This window comes from Lissotriton vulgaris, chromosome 3_1 (assembly GCF_964263255.1).
Source record: "Lissotriton vulgaris chromosome 3_1, aLisVul1.2, whole genome shotgun sequence".
Taxonomy (NCBI): domain Eukaryota; kingdom Metazoa; phylum Chordata; class Amphibia; order Caudata; family Salamandridae; genus Lissotriton; species Lissotriton vulgaris.
Window position 1 is genome coordinate 1,037,952,715 of NC_141689.1, and position 24,251 is coordinate 1,037,976,965.

The 24,251-nt window shown below is 42.7% G+C and overlaps 1 protein-coding gene across 1 annotated transcript in view; it reads right to left on the reverse strand.

The window, feature by feature from the left end:
- The window catches only part of LOC147727361 (maestro heat-like repeat-containing protein family member 1), a 192,077-nt gene that overhangs the window by 117,794 nt on the left and 50,032 nt on the right, over nt 1-24,251 (reverse strand). Inside the window, 2 exon segments of the mRNA XM_086963613.1 lie at nt 8,416-8,538; nt 18,227-18,354. Of these exon segments, the coding sequence (XP_086819739.1) occupies nt 8,416-8,538; nt 18,227-18,354 (251 nt within the window).

The window sequence follows — 24,251 nt, forward strand, 5'->3', positions numbered from 1 at the left end:
GGATCCCAGCCGCAATCTTAGTAGTGTTTTTTGGGTGGCAGGGGTTATATGGTTGACTAAGTAAGGTTGCGGCTCCATTTTCTCAGCCAGCACCATCCAACCTTGTTTTTTCTTCGCTAATCCAGCTTTATCTATTATCCATGATCTTTGCTTTGCAGCCCCGTTGGCTGTTTTTTTAAAAGCCGCAAAAGTTTGGTTGGTATTCCATGTCTTTTCCATTTTGAGGTTTGACAGTGCATCCTCCAATACAGTTTTCCAGGCGTTTTTCACCTTTGTCTGGTTGTTCATCTCAATCCAACAAAGACCCATGAGCGTGTCCTCTTGTGCTGCCCTTAATTTCCAACCTGTTTTTAATTCGGCTGCTTGTCTAACTTGGTGCTGATTTAGTAGACCAAATTCCAAGCGAACCTGCGATTGGGAAACAAACCTCGGGATCTGAAAGATGTATTTAAACAACTATTGTTGTGTATTCAAAAAATTTGCGTCTTTTCCCCAATACAATTCCGACCCGTATGTTAAGGATGGTAAAAACTTCGCCGCAATTACCTTCAACAGGTGTGAATTTACAGAAAAAACTCCAACGCATCCAAAACGCATCAGCCAGACTCATATTGGACATCCCTCGCCAAGCTCACATTACCGGTCACCTGACAGACCTCCACTGGCTTCCCGTCAACAAGAGAATAACGTTCCGTCTCCTCACCCACGCACACAAGGCCCTTTACAAACTAGGACCGAATGCCTCAACACACGACTGTCCTTCTACACACCCACCCGCCAACTAAGATCCTCCAATCAAGCCCTCGCCACAGTTCCGCGCATCCACAGATCCACCATGGGAGGAAGATCTTTCTCCTACTTGGCGGCCAAGACCGGGAATTCTCTCCCCACTCACCTCCGCCTTACACAGAACCACATTTCCTTCAGAAAGGAACTTAAAACCTGGCCATTCGATAAATATGCACCCTCTCCCCCAAGCGCCTTGAGACCCTCTGGGTGAGTAGTGCGCTATACAAATTCCTGAACTTGAACTTGAACTATCTTTCAAAGTCCACCCGGCGTCGACTACTACTCCCAGATATTTGTAGGAGAGGGTCTGCTCTATTGTGTTGCCTGCGATGTGCCATTTCAAAGATTTCCTCCCTGGTCGTGAGGCGAAAAAGACGATCTTCGTTTTTTTGTAGTTGATTTGTAAGCCCTGTGCACCGATGTACTCATGGAGCTTCGTTATGGAACGTTGTAGGCCCAAAGGGGTCTGACTGTAAAGTACGATGTCATCTGAGTACTGTATGCTCCGAATTTTATGGTGGGCTAGCTTCGGTGGATCACTTTGTGTCTCCGAGATGCACTTGTCCAGGTCCGCGGTGAAGACGTTGAAAAGAGTTGATGTCAATACACAGCCCTGCTTGAGGCCTACATAAGTGGGGATTTTTTCTGTTGTTCTATCGCCATTGCCTAATTTTATTCTGACCCAGGTAGATGAATATAGGTTTAGGATGGCCCGCAACAGCTTTGATGGTATTCCTCAATTGGCCATCTTTTGCCATAGTGCCTCCCTCAGAACTGTGTCGAACGCAGCTTTGAGGTCTACAAAGCACGTGTACAGCTTGGTTGACTTTTCCCTTGCTTTCTCCACCAAGAGGTTTAACGCCAGCAGATTGCATGATGTATTAGTTCCCGGCCTGAAACCCGTCTGCGTGATCGGCAGAATCTTATTTGCGCTGACCCAGTCTTCCACGGCCCTCAGGAGGTTCGAGGCATAGATTTTGGCCTCGACGTCTATAAGCGCAATGAGGCGGTAATTGGCTGGATCGGACCTTGTGCCTGCCTTGAAGATTGGATGTAAAATGCTGCCTCTCCATGACTGGGGAATACTCCCAGTTTGGAATGCATTGTTGTATAGTGGGGTAAGATATTCTGCCCAAAAGGCTTGATCTTGTTTGAACAGTCCATTCGGTAAACCGTTTGGGCCTGGAGCACCTTTGGACCTCAAGTTTTTAAGTACCATACCTACTTGGGATGGCGTTATCAGTTCATCCAATTGTGGATCTACTTCTTGGTTTTTATTTTGATGAAGGGTCTGCTGGTCTGGCCTCCGTGCTGGAGTGTTATTACTTTGTGATTGCTCTAAGTGAATCCAATCTTTCTCAAGTATATTTGCGTTGAAAACCTGGGCCCGCTCCGTTTACAACTTTGTTGATTTCTGCCCAGAATTTCCTGTTGTTATTTGATTTACTAGAAGCTAATAGTGATTGGCAGGTGTCTGTTTGGTGTTTAGATTTTTCCAACCAAATGTCTTTTTTATATTTTTGCCTTAGTTTGTAGATTTGTCTGGCAGTGTCTTCTCCCTTTATTTTGGCTATTGCTTGTAGCTTTCTGATTTCTTGGTTTAGGATCCTTTTCTTGCTCACTACGGAGCCCAGAGACACTTGAGGTGCTTTGCATGATTTCCTTTTGTGACTGTAGGTTTGATAACCAAATCTCTCAGTTAGTCTTGTAGTCAGTCTTTCCCAATTGTCCTGGTAAGTGGATGAATCTTCTCCGGTCGCTTCTGTATGGACACTTTTCACGTACGTCATTATCTCTTTGGTGTTATTTCCGTTCTATACTAGTCTCTTGAGGTTATAGAGGCTTGGAGATTCGGTCAGGGCTTTGCATGCTGGGGCCCTTTTGTGTTGGACACTGAATTCGAATGCTTGCAGGCTATGATCACACTCCAATTTGTGGATTATTTTATAAGTGACGATGGTTTGTAGGACCTCTAGATCCACAATGGTATAGTCAAGCACTGATTGGACCAGTTTGGCTATTCTAGTTGAGGATGCTAGTTGATCTTGTGAAAAACGTCTGTTCAAAGCGATCATTCCGACCTCAGCAAACATTAGAGCACACTGTTGACCGATCTTATCCTTTTTCCGATGATTTGTTATAATTCTCGGGATAGGTTGGCCGTTCCATTTATTTTGATTCATGGTTTGGGCGTGGTCCTTTTGAAGCAAGAATATATTCAGGTCACCCGACACGACTAGCCCGCCTGCGGGTAGATGGATTGCATTGATTTAATGAGGGCTTTTAAGGTCACGATTTTCTCCGCTTTATTCTTGGAGTCTGGATGTAAATAAATATTACAGATTATCATTGACAAAGAGTCTTGAGCCCTCTACGGTCCTTTGCTGGAGTCTTGCATCAACTCAATTTTGATGCACTGGATCCATTGTTGTCCTGTATCGATGGTGACGTAGGTCCAAGGGATGCCAGTGTTCAAGTAGATCGATAGACCTCCGGCTGCCCTTCCCAAAAGGCCTCTTTTGTTGGTGTGTAGTTGGATTTCCTTGAAACCATCTATATGCTGGGAAGTCGTTGACCAGGTTTCTTGGAGTAGAATGATGTTGAATTGTTTTAGGAATGACATTAATTCTATATCATTGGTTTTACCCCCCAGACCATTGATATTCCACGAGCAGGCTTTCAGAGTCGGTTTTCATGCTTCCACCATCCTTGCATCCGGTGTATTTTACGTTGGGGGTAGAATTTTCCGGCATTCTTTGAGTCCCCCTGACTGGCCTTGATGGATGATTCGTAAATTGGCCCATCCCTCCTTAACGGTGTCCATGCCACCAATAGTCCCCCGGAGAATTCCGTCTACTGATTTAGATCTTTCTTCCGCCAACATGAATAATGGGCCTGGGTATCTTTCTGGCGGCAAGGGTCTGATTTCGATACCCCACTTGGCGAACTCTTCTCTGTGTCGTCAAACTTCTATGGCTATTTCGGGGTCCTTCCATGTTGCCACTGTCATTTCTCTCCCGTTTGTGTTAGGAATTATTTTAAATTCAATACTTTCTATATGGTTTGAGTTCACATGTTTTAACGTCTCAAACAGATTGGAGAGTTTTAATATGGCACTCCGGTTGAGAATGTCATGCTGCCCCCTTGAATTGTAGTGCAGTATTATTTCATGCGTTGTGGATCCCACTGGATAGGCTGCATCTAGCTTCTCTTCCTGATTTACGAGCCAGATTTGAGTGTTTGCTTTTGATGGTCTGGCCGAAATGCCCTGGTTTAGGACATTCGACTGAATTACAGGCTCGATATCAAAAACAGCCTGCTGTGGTCTTGGGTCCACCGTGGCTTGTGAGGTGGGTCTCTGTTGTTTCTCCATTGCGGGAGAGTTTCTTTTGGTGCCGTCACCATTTTCGGAAAGTAATGTAAGATGTTTTTCTGTTCTATGTGTGGCTTCTGCGCAGGAGGGCCGACCGCCGGTTGCCTGGTTGATTGGGCTTGTATTAGATTAAGGACACTTTGGTTCTTTATGTTGACTGTTGGTTTAACTTCCAGGGGCGGAAACATGGTTGGGGATATGTGCCCGGGGTCCACTTGTTCTACTTGGTCCACCTTTGGCGACTCTTTACGATTCGGACCTTGCAATGTTGTTCCTATGGTTGTGTTTGAATTAATGATTCTTGTAGGATCTTTTTCCCCTGGTGCTTGTTGTGCCTAGCTTTCCTCAGTCTCTTGCGTTCACGTTTTGTCAATGGGATGATTTGTTTTTGTGGCCCGTTGGATGTTATCCCCGGATCTTTTCTGCCCAGGTTTTCCGGCTCGTCGGCCTTGCCTCTGTTGAATTGATTCCCGTTTGTTTGGGAAGCTTCTTTCCCTGTGTTGGCTGGATCCAGAATGCCTTTACAGTGGTATGTTGTGACATCGGTGATTTCTGTCTGAGTGATCAAGGGATGATGTATTGGACTGCCAGCCGTTTGTTCCGCCCTTGTGTTCTCACTATATGATGTGGCGCTACTGGTTAAGCTTGACAAGCTTTCGGGAGGGATTCCTATACCGGGAATTTCGGAGGAATTATGGGCATCATTTGCTTTAGTTTGTACCTCTGCCAGAATGTCAGTTAAGATGGCCGGTAACACTTTGAGCTGATTCATTGTTTCGAAGCACTGACATTCATGGTACGTTGTGTGCGGGTCTATCTGTACCCGTTCGATGAAAGAGTTTAGCTCGAGGATCTTTTTGTCTATACCCACTACATGTGAAGCTAAGATTTGCAGAATGTCTATCTGTGACTCCAACTTTTCAGAGTGTTGGAGTAGTGCTGAAGAGATAGTTTCCATGATGTTTATGAACGGCGGCCACAATGGTGCGTGAGCTGGTAAACTGTTTTCTGCTAGGTGTCTCTGTTCTTGGGGACTGCTCCAAGCTTTGTCCCTTAATTTGTACCTTGCTGAACCTGGAGATCGTGGGTCTCGTGAGTCTGGTAGATCTCGTAGGTCTCCACCCGGACCTGCATCTGGGATAAGTGTTTGGTTAGCCATTCTGTTCCTTTGCTCAAGGGACTTTGGCAAAGTTGTTATACTTGGTGAGGAAATGTTAAAGTGGAGAGGGAATAGCCCGGACGGGCGATTTGATGGTTTTCTGTTGGTCGTTTGGCTGGTTATTGTAAAGCAAGCGCCGGAGGGTTTGAATACCTCCTGCACATCTGGACATGCGGTGAGCTTTGGAGTGGTGTTATACTTTTTTGTGCCACTCTGTCTGGCGAGCCACCCTTTGGCTGTGTTTGGCTGTTGGTTGTCTTCCTTTCATCAATGGGCTTGTCCTTATTATCATTTTCTGTAAAGACCTTGTCCAGAAAGTCCTTATTATCCATTCTCAGAGCGAATCGAGTGTCAGCCCCGTGATCATGATCCGCCAGGCCAAAGTATGGGCCCAGACTTAAGGAGCGCCACGTCTCTGGTACGATTGGTACGTTAGGTGTTTCCATTGTGCCCTCAGTGCGCTCGTCACTTGGCGCAGTTGATCTCGCAAACTTCCTCCCTTGTGTTTATTTGGGCATTCACCGTGTGTTGATTCGTAATTTTTTTTAAATATTTTCGGAGATTTTCCCAGGGATGTTGTCTGATCTCTTGAGGATTGTTGCTCTGAGAATTATTCTGGAGCTGCAGGGCTTTAGTTAGTGAAGTCACCGACTGAGACATTCTTTTAATGCTGATAACAATCTTTAAATTCTGTTCCTGCAATGCTGGCGGAGCGGATGATGTGGCTGAAATTAAAAAGTCTGCGATCTTGGCATTTCTAAGGCTTGTGGTCTTCAGTGGCGTTTTGGTGGTGAAGACGCTGACAGTGGTGTCTGGCGCCTCTGGAGTGTCCTCTGGTGTATCCTCGTCAGATGAGTGAGTGAAATCTTCACTCATTTTCCTGCAAATTGGTTGTTTTCTTATGCCACTCATTTTCCTGCAAATTGGTTGTTTTCTTATGCTTGCTTTTGCTATGGGGACTGTTCTAAGTCTCCCTGATCTCATGGTGAGGATGGGATGTAGATATTTGAGGAACCTGCCCCCTGCTCCTTTCGGCCTCACAGACCCCCTGTTTGTTCGCACTCCAAAAATCGCTCTTCTAGAGTTTCAACCCACCCCTTCACCTCCGCCTCCGCACTTTTGCTCTTTTACTCCTGCTTCTGCGGATTCTTGAGGTTTCTTCTTGAGGTTTCTTTTTGTGGACGGGCGAGTGCAAGCGCGGGCAGGAAAGGGCAGGAGTGAGCAGTGCTGTGCTTTGTGTTCTAAGTGCTGGATGATTTTAGAGGAGTATTAGCACCAGAGCCAAAGAGCCAGAAAGCCGAGGGCTGCTGCGGGGGGGGGGGGAGGGGGGGTCACACCAACCTGTACTGCCTGCTTTGGTCCCGCGGTGGCTCCCCTGGGCCCCGGGCCCGGCTCTAAGATTCAGGTTCCTCTGATCCTCCTCTGCTTCTCTGCCAGACCCGGACCTTGGCCACAAAGCTCCGCTGTGCACACGAAAGCACAGCAGAACACACAAAAGCTGCGGCTGCCAGCAAACAGGTCTCTCTTCTCCGGGAGCCGTCCGTCACTCGAGTGAGTGAATGCGCCTCACGGGCTGAGGGCAGCGGGTATTAGCGGGACGTTTTGCGGCGGGACTTCGCTTTGGCTGGCTGTGATTTTTAATCCCTTGTTTGAGCTCCGGCTCGGGCTCGTGCTCCCCGCGGCTTCCTTGTCTCTCCCGCGGACGCCGCCACCACGCTGCTCCTCTAAATGCTGCTCTCGCTGGTCTCCGCTGTCAGCTCTCTGCTCTCTAGCGCCACCGATTCTCAAATGAATGCAGTGCTTTCTCCCCCACAATAGTATCAGCAATGGCAATGGCAGTAAAAAAGGCCGCACTTTGTATTTTACTCCTCCTTAAAGGCTTTTTTATGGAAATAAATGAGAAACCAGTCTGTAAATGACAAAACTGTTTGGAAAATGCCATATTTTATAGTTAATTATTTTTCTAATTTTATTATCCACGTAATGGTTTTGAATAACCATGCACTTTACAAATAAAACTTACATACTTAAAATTACTCAGTTGAAAAGGTCATTGTTAAAAATAATTTGTGTGCACACAGTGGTACGTCAAGTGTTTGCATTTTAATTAAAATAGAAATACTATGACAGCATTTTACACTATGTGAAACCAAATATACCTTTTTACTGCAAGTACTGCTGGACTAGCACCTAATATATCGTATAGGTCCACTTGACATAATCTGATGATGCAGAAGCATCTGGTGTCAATCCATAGTTATTCTGCTGTACCTTCAATACTCATGCCCATGCACAAGATCAAAATATGGCCATACAAACTGGATTTTCATATGGTGTACTTACCTGTCTGAGTGCTACAGATTTACCCGCTATCGCCCCTTATATTATTTAATCTATCATCCTATGCCACATTCTATTGAAGGTGTGGTACCAGACTATCTTTGTCAGTGTATTGTCTGAAATATATTTTTTTAACAAACATTGTACATAAAAGGTTTTGCCACGTTTAGGACATGATGGTGATGTCAAATGATATTCTATATATAATATTCTGATATATAGTCGTATTGATTATTACATTCCCACCCACCATAAAACTAAGTCTGTGCTGTCTTTCGAAGATCTGCCATATTTCTTGCAGCTTAATGAGATCTCCAATCTAATATCCTGTGGTACATCCTACAAAATCCCTCCTATTCCCATTGGGTAAAAAATGTGACTTTTTCATGTCACGAAGATCTTGCTATTTTGTATGCCTCATTGTATCTCCCATGTACTACTTTTGCTGGGCTTTCAACTCACATCTATTGCAGCGACAAGTTAATCTTCCTGTGCTAATTATTTCAGATACTCTAAGAGAGCCATCTGTATAACCCTGTTAACCATCCAATCGCACCTCTGCTGGTTTCCATACTGGCTGCAAGCCATGACGGAACTATCTAGGATACCAAAGGTCTGACTGAATGATCAGCAGTAATCCGGCTTTGCTGTGCCAGGAAAGATGCAGTGCTTTGCAGCCCCTGCCCTGAAAGTCCTGAGGTTTTCCATGACTGAGTGAATGAGCACCATCTGTCAGTGAGACCCTGTTGCTTACCGAGCCTGTCAGGATGCGATCCAGAGTGTCAGCTGTCACAAACATGTTCCTCTTTGTCACCTCCCTTTGAGTGATGGTAGTATACATACAACGTACAATGGCTAGTTCCTGCAGGGGTGTTAACTGGGAGAAAAAGCACATTTCATACATGTGAACAACAAGATGAATCAGGGACTTATTCACAAAGTGCACCATACTACAAAATGTTTCCCCAAAACCTATATCTGAAGACCTCTCTAATCTTTGTTACAAGGAGATATCTGCCCCACATGTACACCTACCGTTTTGTTCTACCTGTGGGAAGAACAGGGGTGCCTGGCTGGAAAATGGGGAACTCTTATTACAAAATAATAGAGGTTTAGGAAAAGGTAAGGAGGGGAAAACGAAGAATTATTGATGTGTTTAGGGAGAGACAAACATCCACCGCCAAAGGTTTAAGCTTGTTGCTATTAACTAACTGTACACTTGGTATTACTTCAGCCATACAGGTCATGAAGGAGTTACAAATGTTTTTCGGGCCATATCTGGAGTAAGTGCAGAGTCACACAAGGCAAACCACTGAAATTGCAAAACCATTCCATTGCAAATAATGGAGATATAAATGAATGTTAAAATACATGAACTTATTTTGACTTTTAAAACCTACGTATCTAAACATATAATTGTGTGTGTGTGTGTGTGTATATATATATTACCTACTTGTGGTCGCCAGTAGGTAGTTATAGTTAGTACCTATTTTCCATAGGAAATCCGCAACATTCTATTTGTGGGCTTCATATCTATGTGTGGGCTCCATATCTATTGTGTGGGCTCCGTATCTATTATTATTTTTTTATGCAATTCTTCATGGCCTCCCAGCACCGTCCACGTGGGCTGGTGCAGAGATCATTCCGATCTATAAAAAAGGGTCCCCCATTGAACCTGCAAATTATAGGCCAATTAGCCTCATTGATGTTACCCAAAAAATCTTTGCAAGGGTGTTATTAGAAAGACTACAGGGTTGGATGGAAGACTGTGATGTTCTAACTCCGTTGCAATCAGGCTTTAGAGCTAAAACTTCAACTGTAGATCAGCTGTTTAGGCTTCAGTTGATCTATTGGAAGCATGTGGTTCTGGAAGGTGGGAGCCTGTATCTTACCTTCGTGGATTTGAAATCAGCGTTTGATATGGCGGACCATGACCAGCTGTGGAACATCCTGCTGGACATGGGAGTTCCACCATATCTTTGTTTCCAACTTAAACGCCTCCACGAGGGCACATACGCTAGAGTAAGATAAGACAAGAATGGCCAACTAACAGCCCCCTTCCCTGTCGGTAAAGGGGTGAGGCAGGGAGGCGTTCCTGTGCCGACCCTCTTTTTCCTCTTTCTAAATGGTTTAATTGAAGATCTACTTGCTGCCAAGGATTTGGATTCCCCTAAAATATCATTCCGCAAATTTCCCGCACTAATGTTTGTGGATGACACCCTGCTCCTCTCGAAATCACCGATGGGGATGCAGCGAGTGTTAAAGGAATTTAGCCAGTTTTGCAAAAAGAGGAACCTTGTAGTAAATATCAATAAAACAAATTATATGGTCTTCAATGTCGATTCCACTAACTGCCCACACCCAATGATGGATGACAGGCCGCTCGAGCAGGTCCATATCTTTGAATATTTGGCCCTTTCCCTAAATGATAAAATGGGTTGGGGTCCCCAAATCAACAAGGCCAATCTAAAGCTAACCCAGGCAATTGGGGGAATCCTAAAAGTCCAGAAGAGTTGTGCCTTAAAGGTCATAAGCCTACTGCTAGAAATATACAGAGTACAAGCCCGGTTGGCTTCTTTATATGGGGCAGAATTGTGGGGGCACAGTCCATCTAATGCCCAGACCCTCACTGAAAATAGGTTCATTAGACAAATCCTGGCTTTGCCAACAAACACACCCCTAGTACCGCTAAGGACGGATTTGGGTATCCTCCCAATGGTGGATTTAATCTCGTCTCCAAAAACAAAATTTGGATTTTCAATGAAGAAAAAAGTGAGGTTCAAATTGTGACCTATGTTGTCCACAGTGTAGAGTATCATTAAGTGTGCCTTTGTACTTGCAGCGTGAATTTTATTATTCAACTAAATCTATAAGAGATATAAAAGTAGTTCTTAAAGGAAGCATAATAAAGCAATATTGTATAGGTTTTGATAAATGTTATGCTTAGTTTGGTATTGTACTCTGCAAATAATAAATCAACAGTGTAATTAATTATGAGCTCTGATGACCGCAGTGTATTCAAAAGGCAGCGGTTAGCAAGAGCCGACGTCTGCCTGGCGTTGATTAGAGTTGCACAGTATTGGTAATTTAGTGAGTGCAGCCAGCGATGATAAGTGGTGCACAGAGTTAGTGGCACCTGAAGCAGCAAAGTTCTGTGGAGCCTGCGATGATGCGTGCTCCGAGCAGGATGCACTGGTAGCAAAGTCTTTACAATCAAGTTTTCTTATAAATACTGGTTGTCCTTTCACAGGAGAAAGTTGCAGTAGATCTCCAAAAACGATATGTTTTCTCGCAAATAAGACATCTGACTCAATATGGTCACGTGGCGATGAATTATGGTGCACTGAGTTAAAAGTAGCTTTGGCACTGAGTGTGTACGTAACCTGCGATGATGCATGGTCCGGGCAGGCCGCAGTGGGAGCAATGTTTTTTGCCTAGTGAATACTGCCTTAATAAGGACACGGGGAGATGACTTGTGGTGCAGTGAGTTAGTCGTACCTGAAGAACTCAGCGTGTGCGCAAGCTGCAATGATTCGTGGTTCGGGCGGGTCGAACTGGTACAATGTCTCTTGCCTACTGGAATGCGTCATTTGAAATCGCCATTCCACCTGAATCGTGAGCACTCACAATGTAGATCGAAGGCAGTAGTCATCAGAAACATCAAGAAATTCTTTTTGTCATATCCTTTAACACAATGGCAGGACATAAAGTACAATTATCTCTACCTTAAATAAATCAAGGCTAAATTTCATGCTGTCCGTAGTTTAGATTCAAAGCTGAATTGAAGTTGTGAACCGTGCTGACCGCACTGGAGATCGAAGGCAGTACTCAGCACAGATATCGACAAATGATTTTTTGTCACATATGTTAACAAAATCTGAGGACGCAGTACAATTGTCTCTGCCTTAAATAAATCGACGATGAATTTAATGTTGTCTGTAGTGCTGATGCGCTTATAGTATCAAGTAGTGAACTCTGTTGATCGCAGTGTATATTTGAAGGCAGTACTTAGTACAGACATTGAGGAATGTTTTTGTGGCATCCATTAACAAAATTGTCTCTGCCTTACATAAATTAAGGCTAACTTGAATGTTGTCGGTAATGTAGATGGAAAGCTGAATATAAGTTGTGAACCCTGCTGTCCGTAGTGCAGATCAAAGGTAGCTGTTGACACAGACATGGAGGAATGCTTTTTGTCACTTATTTAAACAAAATCTGAAGACATATAGTAGAATTGTCTCTGCATTAAAAAAAATGAAGGCTGAATTTCCTACTGTTCATACTTTGACAAAATCTAAGGACATAGTACAATTGTCTTGACTGAATTAAATGTTCTCTGTAGTGCTGATGAGGAACTGGTAACAAGTTGTCAACTCTGCTGACCACACTGTAGATCGAAGGCAGTACTCAGCACAGATACCGTCAACAAATTTGTATCACTTATTTTAACAAAGTCTGAGGAAATAGACTAGAATTGTTTCTGCCTTACATAAATGAAGGATAACTTCAATGCTATGCGTAGTATAGATCCAAATCTGAATTCAAGTTGTGAACCCTGCTATCCACAGTGTAGATCAAAGGCAGTAGTCGATACAGACATAAATCTGCGGTGTTGTGGCGCTGAGCTCGCAATGGGCCTGTATCGAGGAGGCATGTGGTCATGGCAGCAGCCATGTGGCAGGGTGCGGACCTGCGCTGTGGCAGAGTCTGTTGTCTTTGCAGAAGAGAACCACGCCCAAGATGTGGGCTAATTATTTATAGTCTTACGCTGATGTTGCGTATGTTGGACTAGCCCACTCCGTTTCTGCCTTAATTATTATTATGTTTCTTATATAGCGCCTGAATCGACCCCCGAAGGGGTATCTCCGCGCTTGCCTTGGGAACCCGTCCTGGCTTTTCCCTGAGAGATAGCCCCTGCAGGGCATCCCCAAGGTGAAAGCCAGGCATCCCGCCGCGGGGGCCGTTGTGGAGATTAAGCAAGCTTAATGCCCAGAGTTGCAGAGTGTGAACCCATGATTAGGTCAGGCACCGAAGCGAGAATTATCGAGTCCATGGACATTTGAGCTCAAGACCCTGCCGCGTCGGGAATTGAACCCTGGTCCCGGGTCTGACCTCTGCTTCAGGGTCTGCCTGCTCTAACCAGTGAGCCACACTTCTCCACAACACAGCTCCATGACCGAAATATTCCCCAGTGTCTGAGATAATATATTTGCATCCAGTGTGTGGTATACTACACGTATTAATGGTATATCTACACACGGAAACGTTTTTGCTTTCTATAGTGTGTTGTGTATAGCATATCACCGGTAGTATTAGCATTGTGTACATTATTGTTGATGTGCGAATTCCTTCTCTTATACATAGTTGATTACCACATCTCTGAAAATTGAGCTAGTGTGCTGTTGAGGGGATATATTATTTTGGGATGGTCCATTGTCCTGTTTTGCACTGCGTCTGAGGTAGTAGAGATGGAGCGGTCAGGAGGGGTGGTTCTTGTGGTCGTGGCGCTAAGTGATGTGATTTTGTTGGGTGTTGGAAGTTTATAATTAGTACCTCTATCACATATTCCTCTTTAAATATGGATATAAGTTGGATGTAATTTACGTAGTACATAGTGGACATGTTGATGTTAATTTGTTATTGGTAAGTGGAACTAATGCCTGTTTTTTTAGGTAGCATTACAGATTTTGCTTCTTGTGAAAGTATGGGCAAGTGGTGAACATTATAATTAGGTATGTCATTTAAAAAACCTTTAAAATTCAGTGAAAAAACATAGGTTTCAGGCAGGGGATAATCAGGAATTATCATTTGAAAAACCTTTGAAATTCACTGAAAAAACCATAGGATTCAAGCAGGTTATACTTAGGAATTATCATTTTAAAAAACCTTAGAATTTCATTGAAAAAACCATAGGTTTCAGGGGTGTTATAGTTAGCTGGACATTTCACTCATACAAAACCATTGAAATTCCTATGTTATAGTTAGTTGTACTAACTGTAACTCTCGCACTGGTGACACATATTACATCATTCATGACATGGTCGGTGACATGGTCAGTGGCATCACTGATGACATCTCAAATGACATCAGTGACATTGAGGAGATCAAAAGTGGATCACTGACATAATATCGAGGGACATAATATCGACTATCAAAAATATCGGCGACAAAATATCGACAGACAGAATATCGAGTTTGTATCTACAAACAGGTAAGTACAAAAATATCAAGTAAAAAATATTGTTTACAAAAATATAGTTTATAAGAATATTGACTTTATTAAAAACAATGTTAAATTAAATTAATATTAAAAATGAATTACTAAAATATACTTAAAAGTACTTAAATTAACGTATAATAATTAAATAATTAATGAAAGTTATAAAAAAAAATGTTTACATCATATTTCTTAAAACATATATATATATAGGAACATAATTAAATTAAATAATATCCAATATTATAACCGCACAATAGCGGAAGTGTAAAAATTACTATTCCCACTCCAGAGAGTGCAACAGTAGGGAAAGCGTTGGATAGCGTAGGGATAAAAAATTACTATTCACAATCCAGTGAGTACAACAGTAGGGAAAGCGTTGGATAGCGTAGGGGTAAAAATTACTATTCCCACTCCAGTGGGTCCACCAGTAGGGAAAGCGTTGGTTAGCGTAGGGGTAAAAATTACTATTCCCACTCCAGTGAGTGCAACAGTAGGGAAAGCGATGGATAGCGTAGGGGTAAAAATTACTATTCCAACTCCAAAGAGTGCAACAGTAGGGAAAGCGTTGGATAGCGTAGGGGTCAAAATTACTATTCCCACTCCAAAGAGTGCAACAGTAGGGAAAGTGTTGGATAGCGTAGGGGTCAAAATTACTATTCCCACTCCAGTGAGTGCAACAGTAGGGAAAGCGATGGATAGCGTAGGGGTAAACATTACTATTCCAACTCCAAAGAGTGAAACAGTAGGGAAAGCGTTGGATAGTGTAGGGGTCAAAATTACTATTCCCACTCCGGAGAGTGCAACAGTAGGGAAAGTAAATACTTCATATATTATTTAAAAAACATAAATTAATATCTATAAAAAATTAATTAAAAGTAATTACCAATTTAATATAATATAATAATTAATCAATTAAAATTACAAATTAAAATTTATTATTACAATTAGTTACCTATTAATATAAATTATTTGCAAATTAACAAATAATTATTTGACAATTAAAAATTAATTAACAATTAATTCAAATGAAATACAATTAAATGAATTTAATTATTTAATTAGTTATAAATAAATTACTTCCCACCCTATTCCCCTATGAACCCACAACCCGCTACAGAAAATAAATTAGTAAAATTAACATAATTAGCAATTAATCAATTAAATTATATTAATTGGCAATTAAAATTTTATTAATTACCCATAAAAACCTAATTAACAATTAATTCTAAATAAATACCAATAAATAATTTTACATATTTAATTATAATTAAACTACTTCCCACCCGATTCCCCTATAAACCCACAACCTGCAACAGAAAATAAATTAGTAAAATTAACATAATTAGCAATTAATCAATTAATTAAAATTAATTGCCAATTAAAATTTAATTAATTACCAAATATAAATTAATTAACAATTAATTAAAAATTAATACCAATAAATAACTTTACATATTTAATTAATTATAAGTAAATTACTTCCCACCCTATTCCCCTATAAACCCACAACCCACTACAGAATTAAATTACGTAAAAATTAAAAAACCAAAATTCATTATTTACAATTAATTATAACATAAATACACACTTTCCACACATATATTAACTTAAAAAACACTATAAAAAATTGATATTATTAAAAATTCGATAATTTTAATAACCTATATTATATACTTAGATATTTTAACTTTCTATATTTTTAACATTCGATATAACATTACTTACCGTAAAAACGATATTTTTGATGTCTATATTCTGTCCATTCGATATTTTGTCCATTCTATATTTTAAACTCGATATTATGTCCATTCGATATTTTGTACTCAATATTTTGACTGTTTACCATCAAAAGTAAGCGCCAATTTGGATAATTAATGCTGCTGTTCCACATGTTCCTGGCACATATATATATATGTGTATATATTCATCATAAAGAGACTACAGGTACCAGCATGCCATCAGAGAAACACACAACTGTGAAATAATTAGAGCATGCGCTCAAGTATCGTAGCAGCAGCTTCTACTGTTGTTCTTCACTGGCCTCAAAACGCGTTAGGAAGATGTCATAATTAAAACTTTGGATGGAGCCAGCATGGAGTTATTTATGTCCCACACAACGGCGAGTTCCTACAGCAGGGCAACTTGTGTTTTTTGGATATATATATATATATATATATATATATATCCAAAAAACACGTTACCCTGCTGTAGGAACTCGCTGTTGCAACTTGTGTTTTATAAATATTTTTGTCCACCCTAAGCGTGGAAGGGTACTCTCAGATGTGAGACCCTTGCTCATTGCACCATCAGGATTCAAGCAAGCCGGGCCGAAGAAGGCTGAAATGCCAGAAACCGGTCCCCGGTAGCTTGTCTCCTTTCTGGTGAAGAATTGGCTTGGTAGTTTAGTCTGCCCTGTTCCCATGATGCACTGGGCCAGGGACAGACTGATTTGCATATAGCCAGGTTCTGAGCTGGGATGGGGCAGTGAGATAAATAACGGTGATGGATCAAGCCCTGATCTTTGGACTGGGTAAGAGTGGTCTGTTTAACTCAGACACTCTGTTCATCACCACCCCCTTTTTGTAAATCGTTTTTGGCCACTATAGGTGTGGCAGGGTATACTCAGACATGAGTCCCTTTCTCACTGCTCCATCAGGATTCAAGCAAGCCGGGCCGAAGAAGGCTGAAATGCCAGAAACCGGTCCCCGGTAGCTTGTCTCCTTTCTGGTGAAGAATTGGCTTGGTAGTTTAGTCTGCCCTGTTCCCATGATGCACTGGGCCAGGGACAGACTGATTTGCATATAGCCAGGTTCTGAGCTGGGATGGGGCAGTGAGATAAATAACGGTGATGGATCAAGCCCTGATCTTTGGACTGGGTAAGAGTGGTCTGTTTAACTCAGACACTCTGTTCATCACCACCCCCTTTTTGTAAATCAAAACGGGTCAGGTAGCTGCAGACGCCGATGTGCCTGACACCCTTTTCTTGTTCCTAATACTTCGCCAACAAGGAGTGCACCTCGCCATGGGCAAACTGTGAAACTGTATCTAATTCGGCCGGTCCGGTCGAGAGGCGCACCGCCGCTGAGAGGAGCAGTTCCGCTGCTTCTCAACCGAGGAGCAGAGCGGACTAACAGGCGTTTGGCAGTATTTGAAAAGATGCTGGGGGAACAACGAGGACATAAACTTTGGTGATTTACCGCATCTTGCCAGCAGCCCCACTTGGGATTTATGTGTATGGACTTCCAGTCCCAGAATGCAGTATGATGACTCACCTGTGTGTCTTTGGCTGATTGAGTTTTTCAATAAAAGGGCGAACACTGGGAGCCCAAAATGGTGGCAATTTGTGGTAGCAGCGTATTCCTATGAAGAAGGTCAGATGCCCGAAACGCGTCAGGTAGCTGCAGACGCCGATGTGCCTGACACCCTTTTCCTGTTCCTAATACTTCGCCAACAAGGAGTGCACCTCGCCCATGGGCAAACTGTGAAACTGTATCTAATTCGGCCGGTCCGGTCGAGAGGCGCACCGCCGCTGAGAGGAGCAGTTCCGCTGCTTCTCAACCGAGGAGCAGAGCGGACTAACAGGCGTTTGGCAGTATTTGAAAAGATGCTGGGGGCACAACGAGGACATAAACTTTGGTGATTTACCGCATATTGCCAGCAGCCCTACTTGGGATTTATGTGTATGGACTTCCAGTCCCAGAATGCAGTATGATGACTCACCTGTGTGTCATTGGCTGATTGAGTTTTTCAATAAAAGGGCAAACACTGGGAGCCCAAAATGGTGGCAATTTGTGGTAGCAGCGTATTCCTATGAAGAAGGGCGGATGCCCGAAACACGTCAGGTAGCTGCAGACGCCGATGTGCCTGACACCCTATTTCCTGTTCCTAATACTTCGCCAACAAGGAGTGCACCTCGCCATGGGCAAACTGTGAAACTGTATATATATATTGCAACACAACACAGCATGGTAATACACTACAATATATCATTGCACCATGCTATAACACTACACCATAACACACACAAAGCTGCACTACTGTAAAGCAGGTCACTGCAAAACTGTTCAAGACTACAATACACTGCAAACATATGATATAACACTGCATTATCGCACTATAACTTATTTATACTGTACACTACAGCACTGCTCTGCACTGCAACCCAATACTACCTAACATATTAGAGCAATACTTCATACTACACAGTCCTTTACAATACAGTAAAGCACACGTCACAATACAACACTACAATATACCACAATGTTAGACAACCACATATGTAGCTAAACCTCACTGCCTCTCATTGTCTTGAACGCCATGTAAAGTAATGGAGACTGACAGATACCTTTTTTCGATGTTCCAGGATTTTACAGCAAGATAAAATGGTCTCATCTGGTTCGACAGAAGCAGACGTATCCAAAAAACCCATAAGGGTTTCCATGTCCAAGCGCCGGATCGATTCCGTCAGTCGAACTGTAATGACAACCCCAAGAAATAGACACATGTACGAATATTGTCCAGACAGATGTTGTTCAACATTCTTTAGTCATTTAGAAAAGAGTATCATAAGACATTCTTAACTCGCAGCACAATCTGCATGAATTTTTCAAGAAAGGACAGATGTCCATGATGCATTTGTTCCTGTGCAAATTATGTTGTATGTTATTTTCTTATGGATTGATTACATATGGAATTCAAGTGTTATGCTCTTGATATATGTGCTCATGAACTACTGGTAAAAATAACATCGGCAAAGCCAATAGATCTTAACCCCTAAATAGGTTTGCCACCTTTCCAAAAGAAAAATTTCACCATTTGTTGTTGGTTTAAGAGCCTATAAAGGCCCAAAATAGAACTTTAAACAAAATCATATGTATTTATTTGTAAAATGGCTCTTCGGTCTTAGTTTATGTGAATTTTTTGTCATGGATGATTTACTCATGTCTAGAACACAGATAAGGGCTTAAAATTCCTGCATTAGGTGATTTTGCTTATTTTTATTTCAACTGAGACATTAAAATGATGGTGGCTTTGCTAGGGAGCAAGTTAGGTGGCAACCCTAAACCTGAACCATATTGGATTTTCCAATTATTTTTAGATGACTTCTGTGGATGCACATGCATTCCTGGTTGTCAGCTTTGAAAGGATATTTTATGCTTTAACCCCTCGCTGCTAGGCCTCCCCCCCTGGGCTAAGCCTTTGGCTAATTGGGGTAGTTCGCGCTTAGGCCCCTGTAACGTTTTGACCACATACGGTATGCATGCCAAATCAGCCTTCTTTTTTTCCAACATCATGGGAATTCAAAAGGTGCCCCGGGTTTTTGGATTCCCTTTGAGGGGACCCAGACATTAGCCAAAATACAGCAAAAATTTTTTTTTGGGGGGAAAAATGGGCTACAGATGAAAGCGTCTCATTTGTTCCCTGCAAATGGTATCAAAAAAGGGGTTGTGATGCTGAAATCACCATCTTCCCAGCTTTCAGGGACAAGCAGACTTTTGTCAGAAAACCAAAATGTTTTACACAATTTTGGCATTTTTCTGGGACATAGCCTATTTTTGGTATTTTTTGTGCTTTCAACCTCTTTCCAGTTAATGGTAGAAATGGGTATGAAAACAATAATGGATCCTGGAAAGCTATACATTTTAGATAAGTGGACAAAATTCTGAATTCAGCAAGGTGCCATTTGTGTAGATCCTTCAAGGTTTCTTTGTAGAGACTAACCGTTGAATATAGGAAAGATTGAACATTAGTGGGAAATAAAACAGCCATTTGTGTCAACGTTTTAACCTGTAACTTCTTCTAATTATGACAGCTGTTTGAAAACAATATACTGTTACATCAGCTGGACCTTTCGGGTTGTGGGGATACATAGGACTTGTAGGTTCACCAAGAACCCGACAAAACCAGAGCCAATAACTGAGCAGGGTCTTGCAATGTTTTTTATTATTTACCTGGTATATAGCAATTAATTTGGGAACATACATACATGGAAAAATCGGTATGAAAGACACCTATGTATTTCTGAAATTGAAACAAAATATAGAGGGGTAGATTTACAAGCCCCGTACGCCACATTTGTGCGGCTGTTGCGTCACTTTTGTGACGCAGCAGCGGCACAAAGCCAGCGCCATGCTGATGGGTATATACAACACGACGCATCTAGGGAGATGCATCACATTGTAAAGCCCTGCACCACATGAGGCCGTTCTGGCATGGGGGGGGGGCCTTCGGGCGCAGGAACGCCTCAGTAACATTTACGGACATGCTGCGTCAAAACCCTGCGCCTGCTTGAAGCAGGCGTAAGGATTGACGCAGCATGTTAGGCATAGGGGCACCCCAAGCCTAACTGGAGCTGAGTCGCTCTTGCGACGCGGCTCCAGCAATGCGCTGCCTTTCCGCCGGGGGATGCGACACGCATCTTACTACCATCTGGGGCGCCACGGTGCACCGCATTTTGCGGCGCATCAGTGGTGGTGCACGGGTAGTTTGGCTTGTTGCAACTGTTCTTGCGCATCCCTACTGATTAGCAGAGATGTGCCAGAAGTTGTAAATCTGCCCAGAGATTTTGAACCCAGCTCTGACGGCATCTAGGGAAACCTAGAAAACCTATACATTTTTTATAACTAGACACACAGGGAAATCTAGGATCGGGTGACTTGCTCTTACCAGGTTCTGTTACCCAGAATCCCTTGCAAACCTAAAAATGTGTAAAAAAAACATGTTCCTCTTATTTCTGTGGTGGAAAGTTCTGGAATCTGCGTGGATCCACAAAAGTCTGCTCACGCCATCTTCTCCAAAGCCTTCTGAGAAAAATGGTACCTCACTTGTGCGGGTGGGCCTAGAGCCCGCAACAGGAAACAGACAAAAACGCAATGAGGACACACCACATTTTCATAGTGAAAACTGACCCTTTTTTTGCAGTGTGCCTAGTTGTAGGTTTTGAACCCTAACTCTGCCTGCTACTAAGGAAACCTAGCAAACCTATACATTTTTGAAAATTAGACACCCAAGGGAACCCAGGATGAGGAGACTTCACTGGCTCTCACCAGGTTCTGTTACCCAAAATCCCTTGCAAACTTCAAAATGTGTATAAAAAACCAAAACCACATTTCCCTCACATTTCTGTGGTGGAAATGTTCTGAAGTCTGTGTGGATCCACGAGATTCAACCCTCCAGCATTCCCCAAAGTCTTGTGAGAAAAATGGTACCTCATTGGTGTGGGATGGCATAGTGCCCGCAACCGGAAATGGCCCAAAACGCAACATGGACACACCGCATTTTACAGTGGAAACAAACTATTTTGCAAAGTGCCTAGCTGTAGATTTTGAACCCTAGCTCTGCCGGCACCCAGGGAAATCTAGCAAACCAATACATGTTTGAAAACTAGGCACCAGGGGTATCCAGGATGGGGTGACTTTTCTTGTTTTCACTAGGTTCTGTTACCCAGAATCCCTTGCAAACCTCAAAATTTGTTAAAAAAAAAACACATTTCCCTCACATTTCTGTGGTGGAAAGTTCTGAAATCTGCATGGATCCACAAACTTTCACCCGACCGCATTTCCTAAAGTCTTCCGAGAAAAATGGTACCTCACATTTGTGGGTAGGCCTAGTGCCCGTGACAGGAAAGGTCCCAAAATGCAACGTGGACACACCACATTTTCACAGTGAAAACAGACCCTTTTATTCAAAGTGCCTAGCTGTAAATTCTGAACCCTAACTCTGCCTGCACGTAGGGAATTCTAGCAATCCCATACAGTTTTAAAAAATAGACACCCAGTGAAATCCAGGATGAGGTGACTTGACTGGCTCTCACCAGGTTCTGTTACCCAGAAACCCTTGCAAACCTCAAAATGTGTAAAAAAAACTAATTTTCCTCACATTTCTGTGGTGAAAAGTTCTTAAATCTGTGTGGATCCACAAAATTCCACCCACTCTGCATTCCCAAATTCTTCAGAGAAAAATGGGTCCTCACTTGTGTGGTTCAGGCATAGTGCCCACAACAGGAAATGGCCCAAAACGCAACGTGGATGCACCACATTTTACAGTGGAAACAAACTATTTTAAAAGTGCCTAACTGTAGATTTTGAACTTTAGCTCAGCCGGCACCTAGGGAAACCTAGCAAACCAATACATTTTTAAAAACTAGGCACCCAGGGGAATCCAGGATGGGGTGACTTGTCTGGCTCTCACTAGGTTATGTTATCCAGAATCCCTTGCAAACCTCAACATTTGTCCCAAAAAAAAATTCCCTTAAAATTTTAAAATCTGTGTGGATCCACAATATTCCACCCACCCTGCGTTCCCCAAAGTTTTCTGAGAAAAATGGTACCTCATTTGTGTGGGTAGGCCTTGTTCCCGCAACAGGAAATGGCCCAAAATGCAACGTGGACACAACACATTATCACAGTGAAAACAGACCCTTTTTTTGCAGAGTGCCTAGCTGTAGAGTTTGAACCCTAGCTTTGCCTGCACCTAGCAAATCCTCGCAAACCTATAAATTTTTTAAAACTAGACACCCAGGGGTATCCAGGATAGGGTCACTTGGTTGGCTCTCACCAGGTTCTGTTACACAGAATTCCATGCAAACCTCAAAATAAAAAAAATAAAAAACACAATTTCCTCACATTTCTGTGGTGGAAAGTTCTGGAATCTGTGTGGATCAACAAAATTCCAGCCAGCGCGCATTCCCCAAAGTCTTCAAAGAAAAATGGTACCTCACCTGTGTGGGTGGGTTAAGTACCCGCAACAGGCAAGGTCTCAAAACCTATTGAGGCGACTTCAAAATTAACTATCACAAAAGCACCTAGTTTGGCAAGGGGCGGTCCCATGAGTTTTTGGCCCCGGGCTCGATGGCCATCTAGGGAAAATACCAATCCCACACAATTCTGAAAACTAGAGACCCTGAGGAGTCCAGCAAGATATTTCTTGCGTGCGTCCCCCAGGATTTCTCTACCGAGAATCCCCTACAAACCTCAAATTTAGATGAAAAAATCACTTTTTTCTCAAATTTCTGTGTGGGAAAGTTCTGGTATCAGCATGGATCCACAAATTTCCTTCTATACAGCATTTCCCCAGGTCTCTCGATAAAAATGGTACTCTTACTCTCATGGGTGGGTCAAGTACCCACAACAGGAAATGGCCCAAAACCTATTGAGGCAACATCAACATTACCTATCACAAAACAACCTGGTTTTGTTTGGTGGGTCCAATGAGTTTTTGGCCCCGGGCTCGGTGGCCACCTAAGGAAACCTACCAAACTCACACATTTCTGAAAACTAGACACCCGGGGGAGTCCTCCAAGGTATGACTTGCATGGGTTCCCCAACATTTCCCTACACAGAATTCCCTGCAAACCTCAAATTTTGTTTCAAATATCTATTTTTCCTCACATTTCTGTGTGGGAAAGTTGTAGGATCACGGGGTTGACACAAATTTCCTATAACCCAGCATTCCCACATGTCTCCAGATAAGAATGGCACCTTACTTTTGTGGGTAGGCATAGTGGCTGCAACAGGAAACGGCCCAAATCATACTGTGGAAACTTCAAAGTTACCTATAACAAAAAAACGACCTGGTTTTGGAGGGGGCACCTAGGATTTTTGCCCCGGGCTTGCGGCTATCTAGGGAAACCTACCAAACCCACACATTTCTGAAAACTAGACACCTTGGGGAGTCTAATTAGCTATGGCTTGCATGGATCCCCCAAAGTTTCCCTACCCAGAAATCCCGTCAAACCTCAAATTTAGCTGAAAAAAACACATTTTCTACATATATTTGTGTGGAAAGATAGTGGCAGCACAAACGGCCTACCCCACAGCGTTTTCATTAGTGTCTCAAGTAAAATGATACCTCACTTGTGTGGGTGTCCAAAGCATAACTGGCTAAAAACTTATTTTTAAAAATAAATTGCACTTGGAATTCTAGGTGCTATACCCTTTTTCCTATGTCTTGGGCTCTTCCCAGTCAGAGGCCCTTGCCCCACCCAAACAAGTGAGGTATCATTTTACTCGGGAGACTGAAGGGAACGCTGTGGGCTAGGACATATGTGTCGGCACAGTGATTCCATCAAAAATATGTGGAAAATTTGTTTTTTTCAGCTATATTTGAGGTTTGCAGGGAATTCTAGGTAGGAAAAGGTTGGGGGACCCATGCAAGCCATACCTCGCTTGACTTCCCAGGGTTTCTAGTTTTCAGAAATGTGTGGGTTTGGTAGTTTTCCAAGATGGCCGCTGAGCCCAGGGCCAAAAACCAAGATGACCCGCCCTTGCAGAACCAGGTTGTTTTGTGAAAGGTCATTTTGATGTCGCCTTAATACGTTTTGGGCCCTTGCCTGTTGCGGGTACTTGACCCACCCTAGTAAGTGAACTACC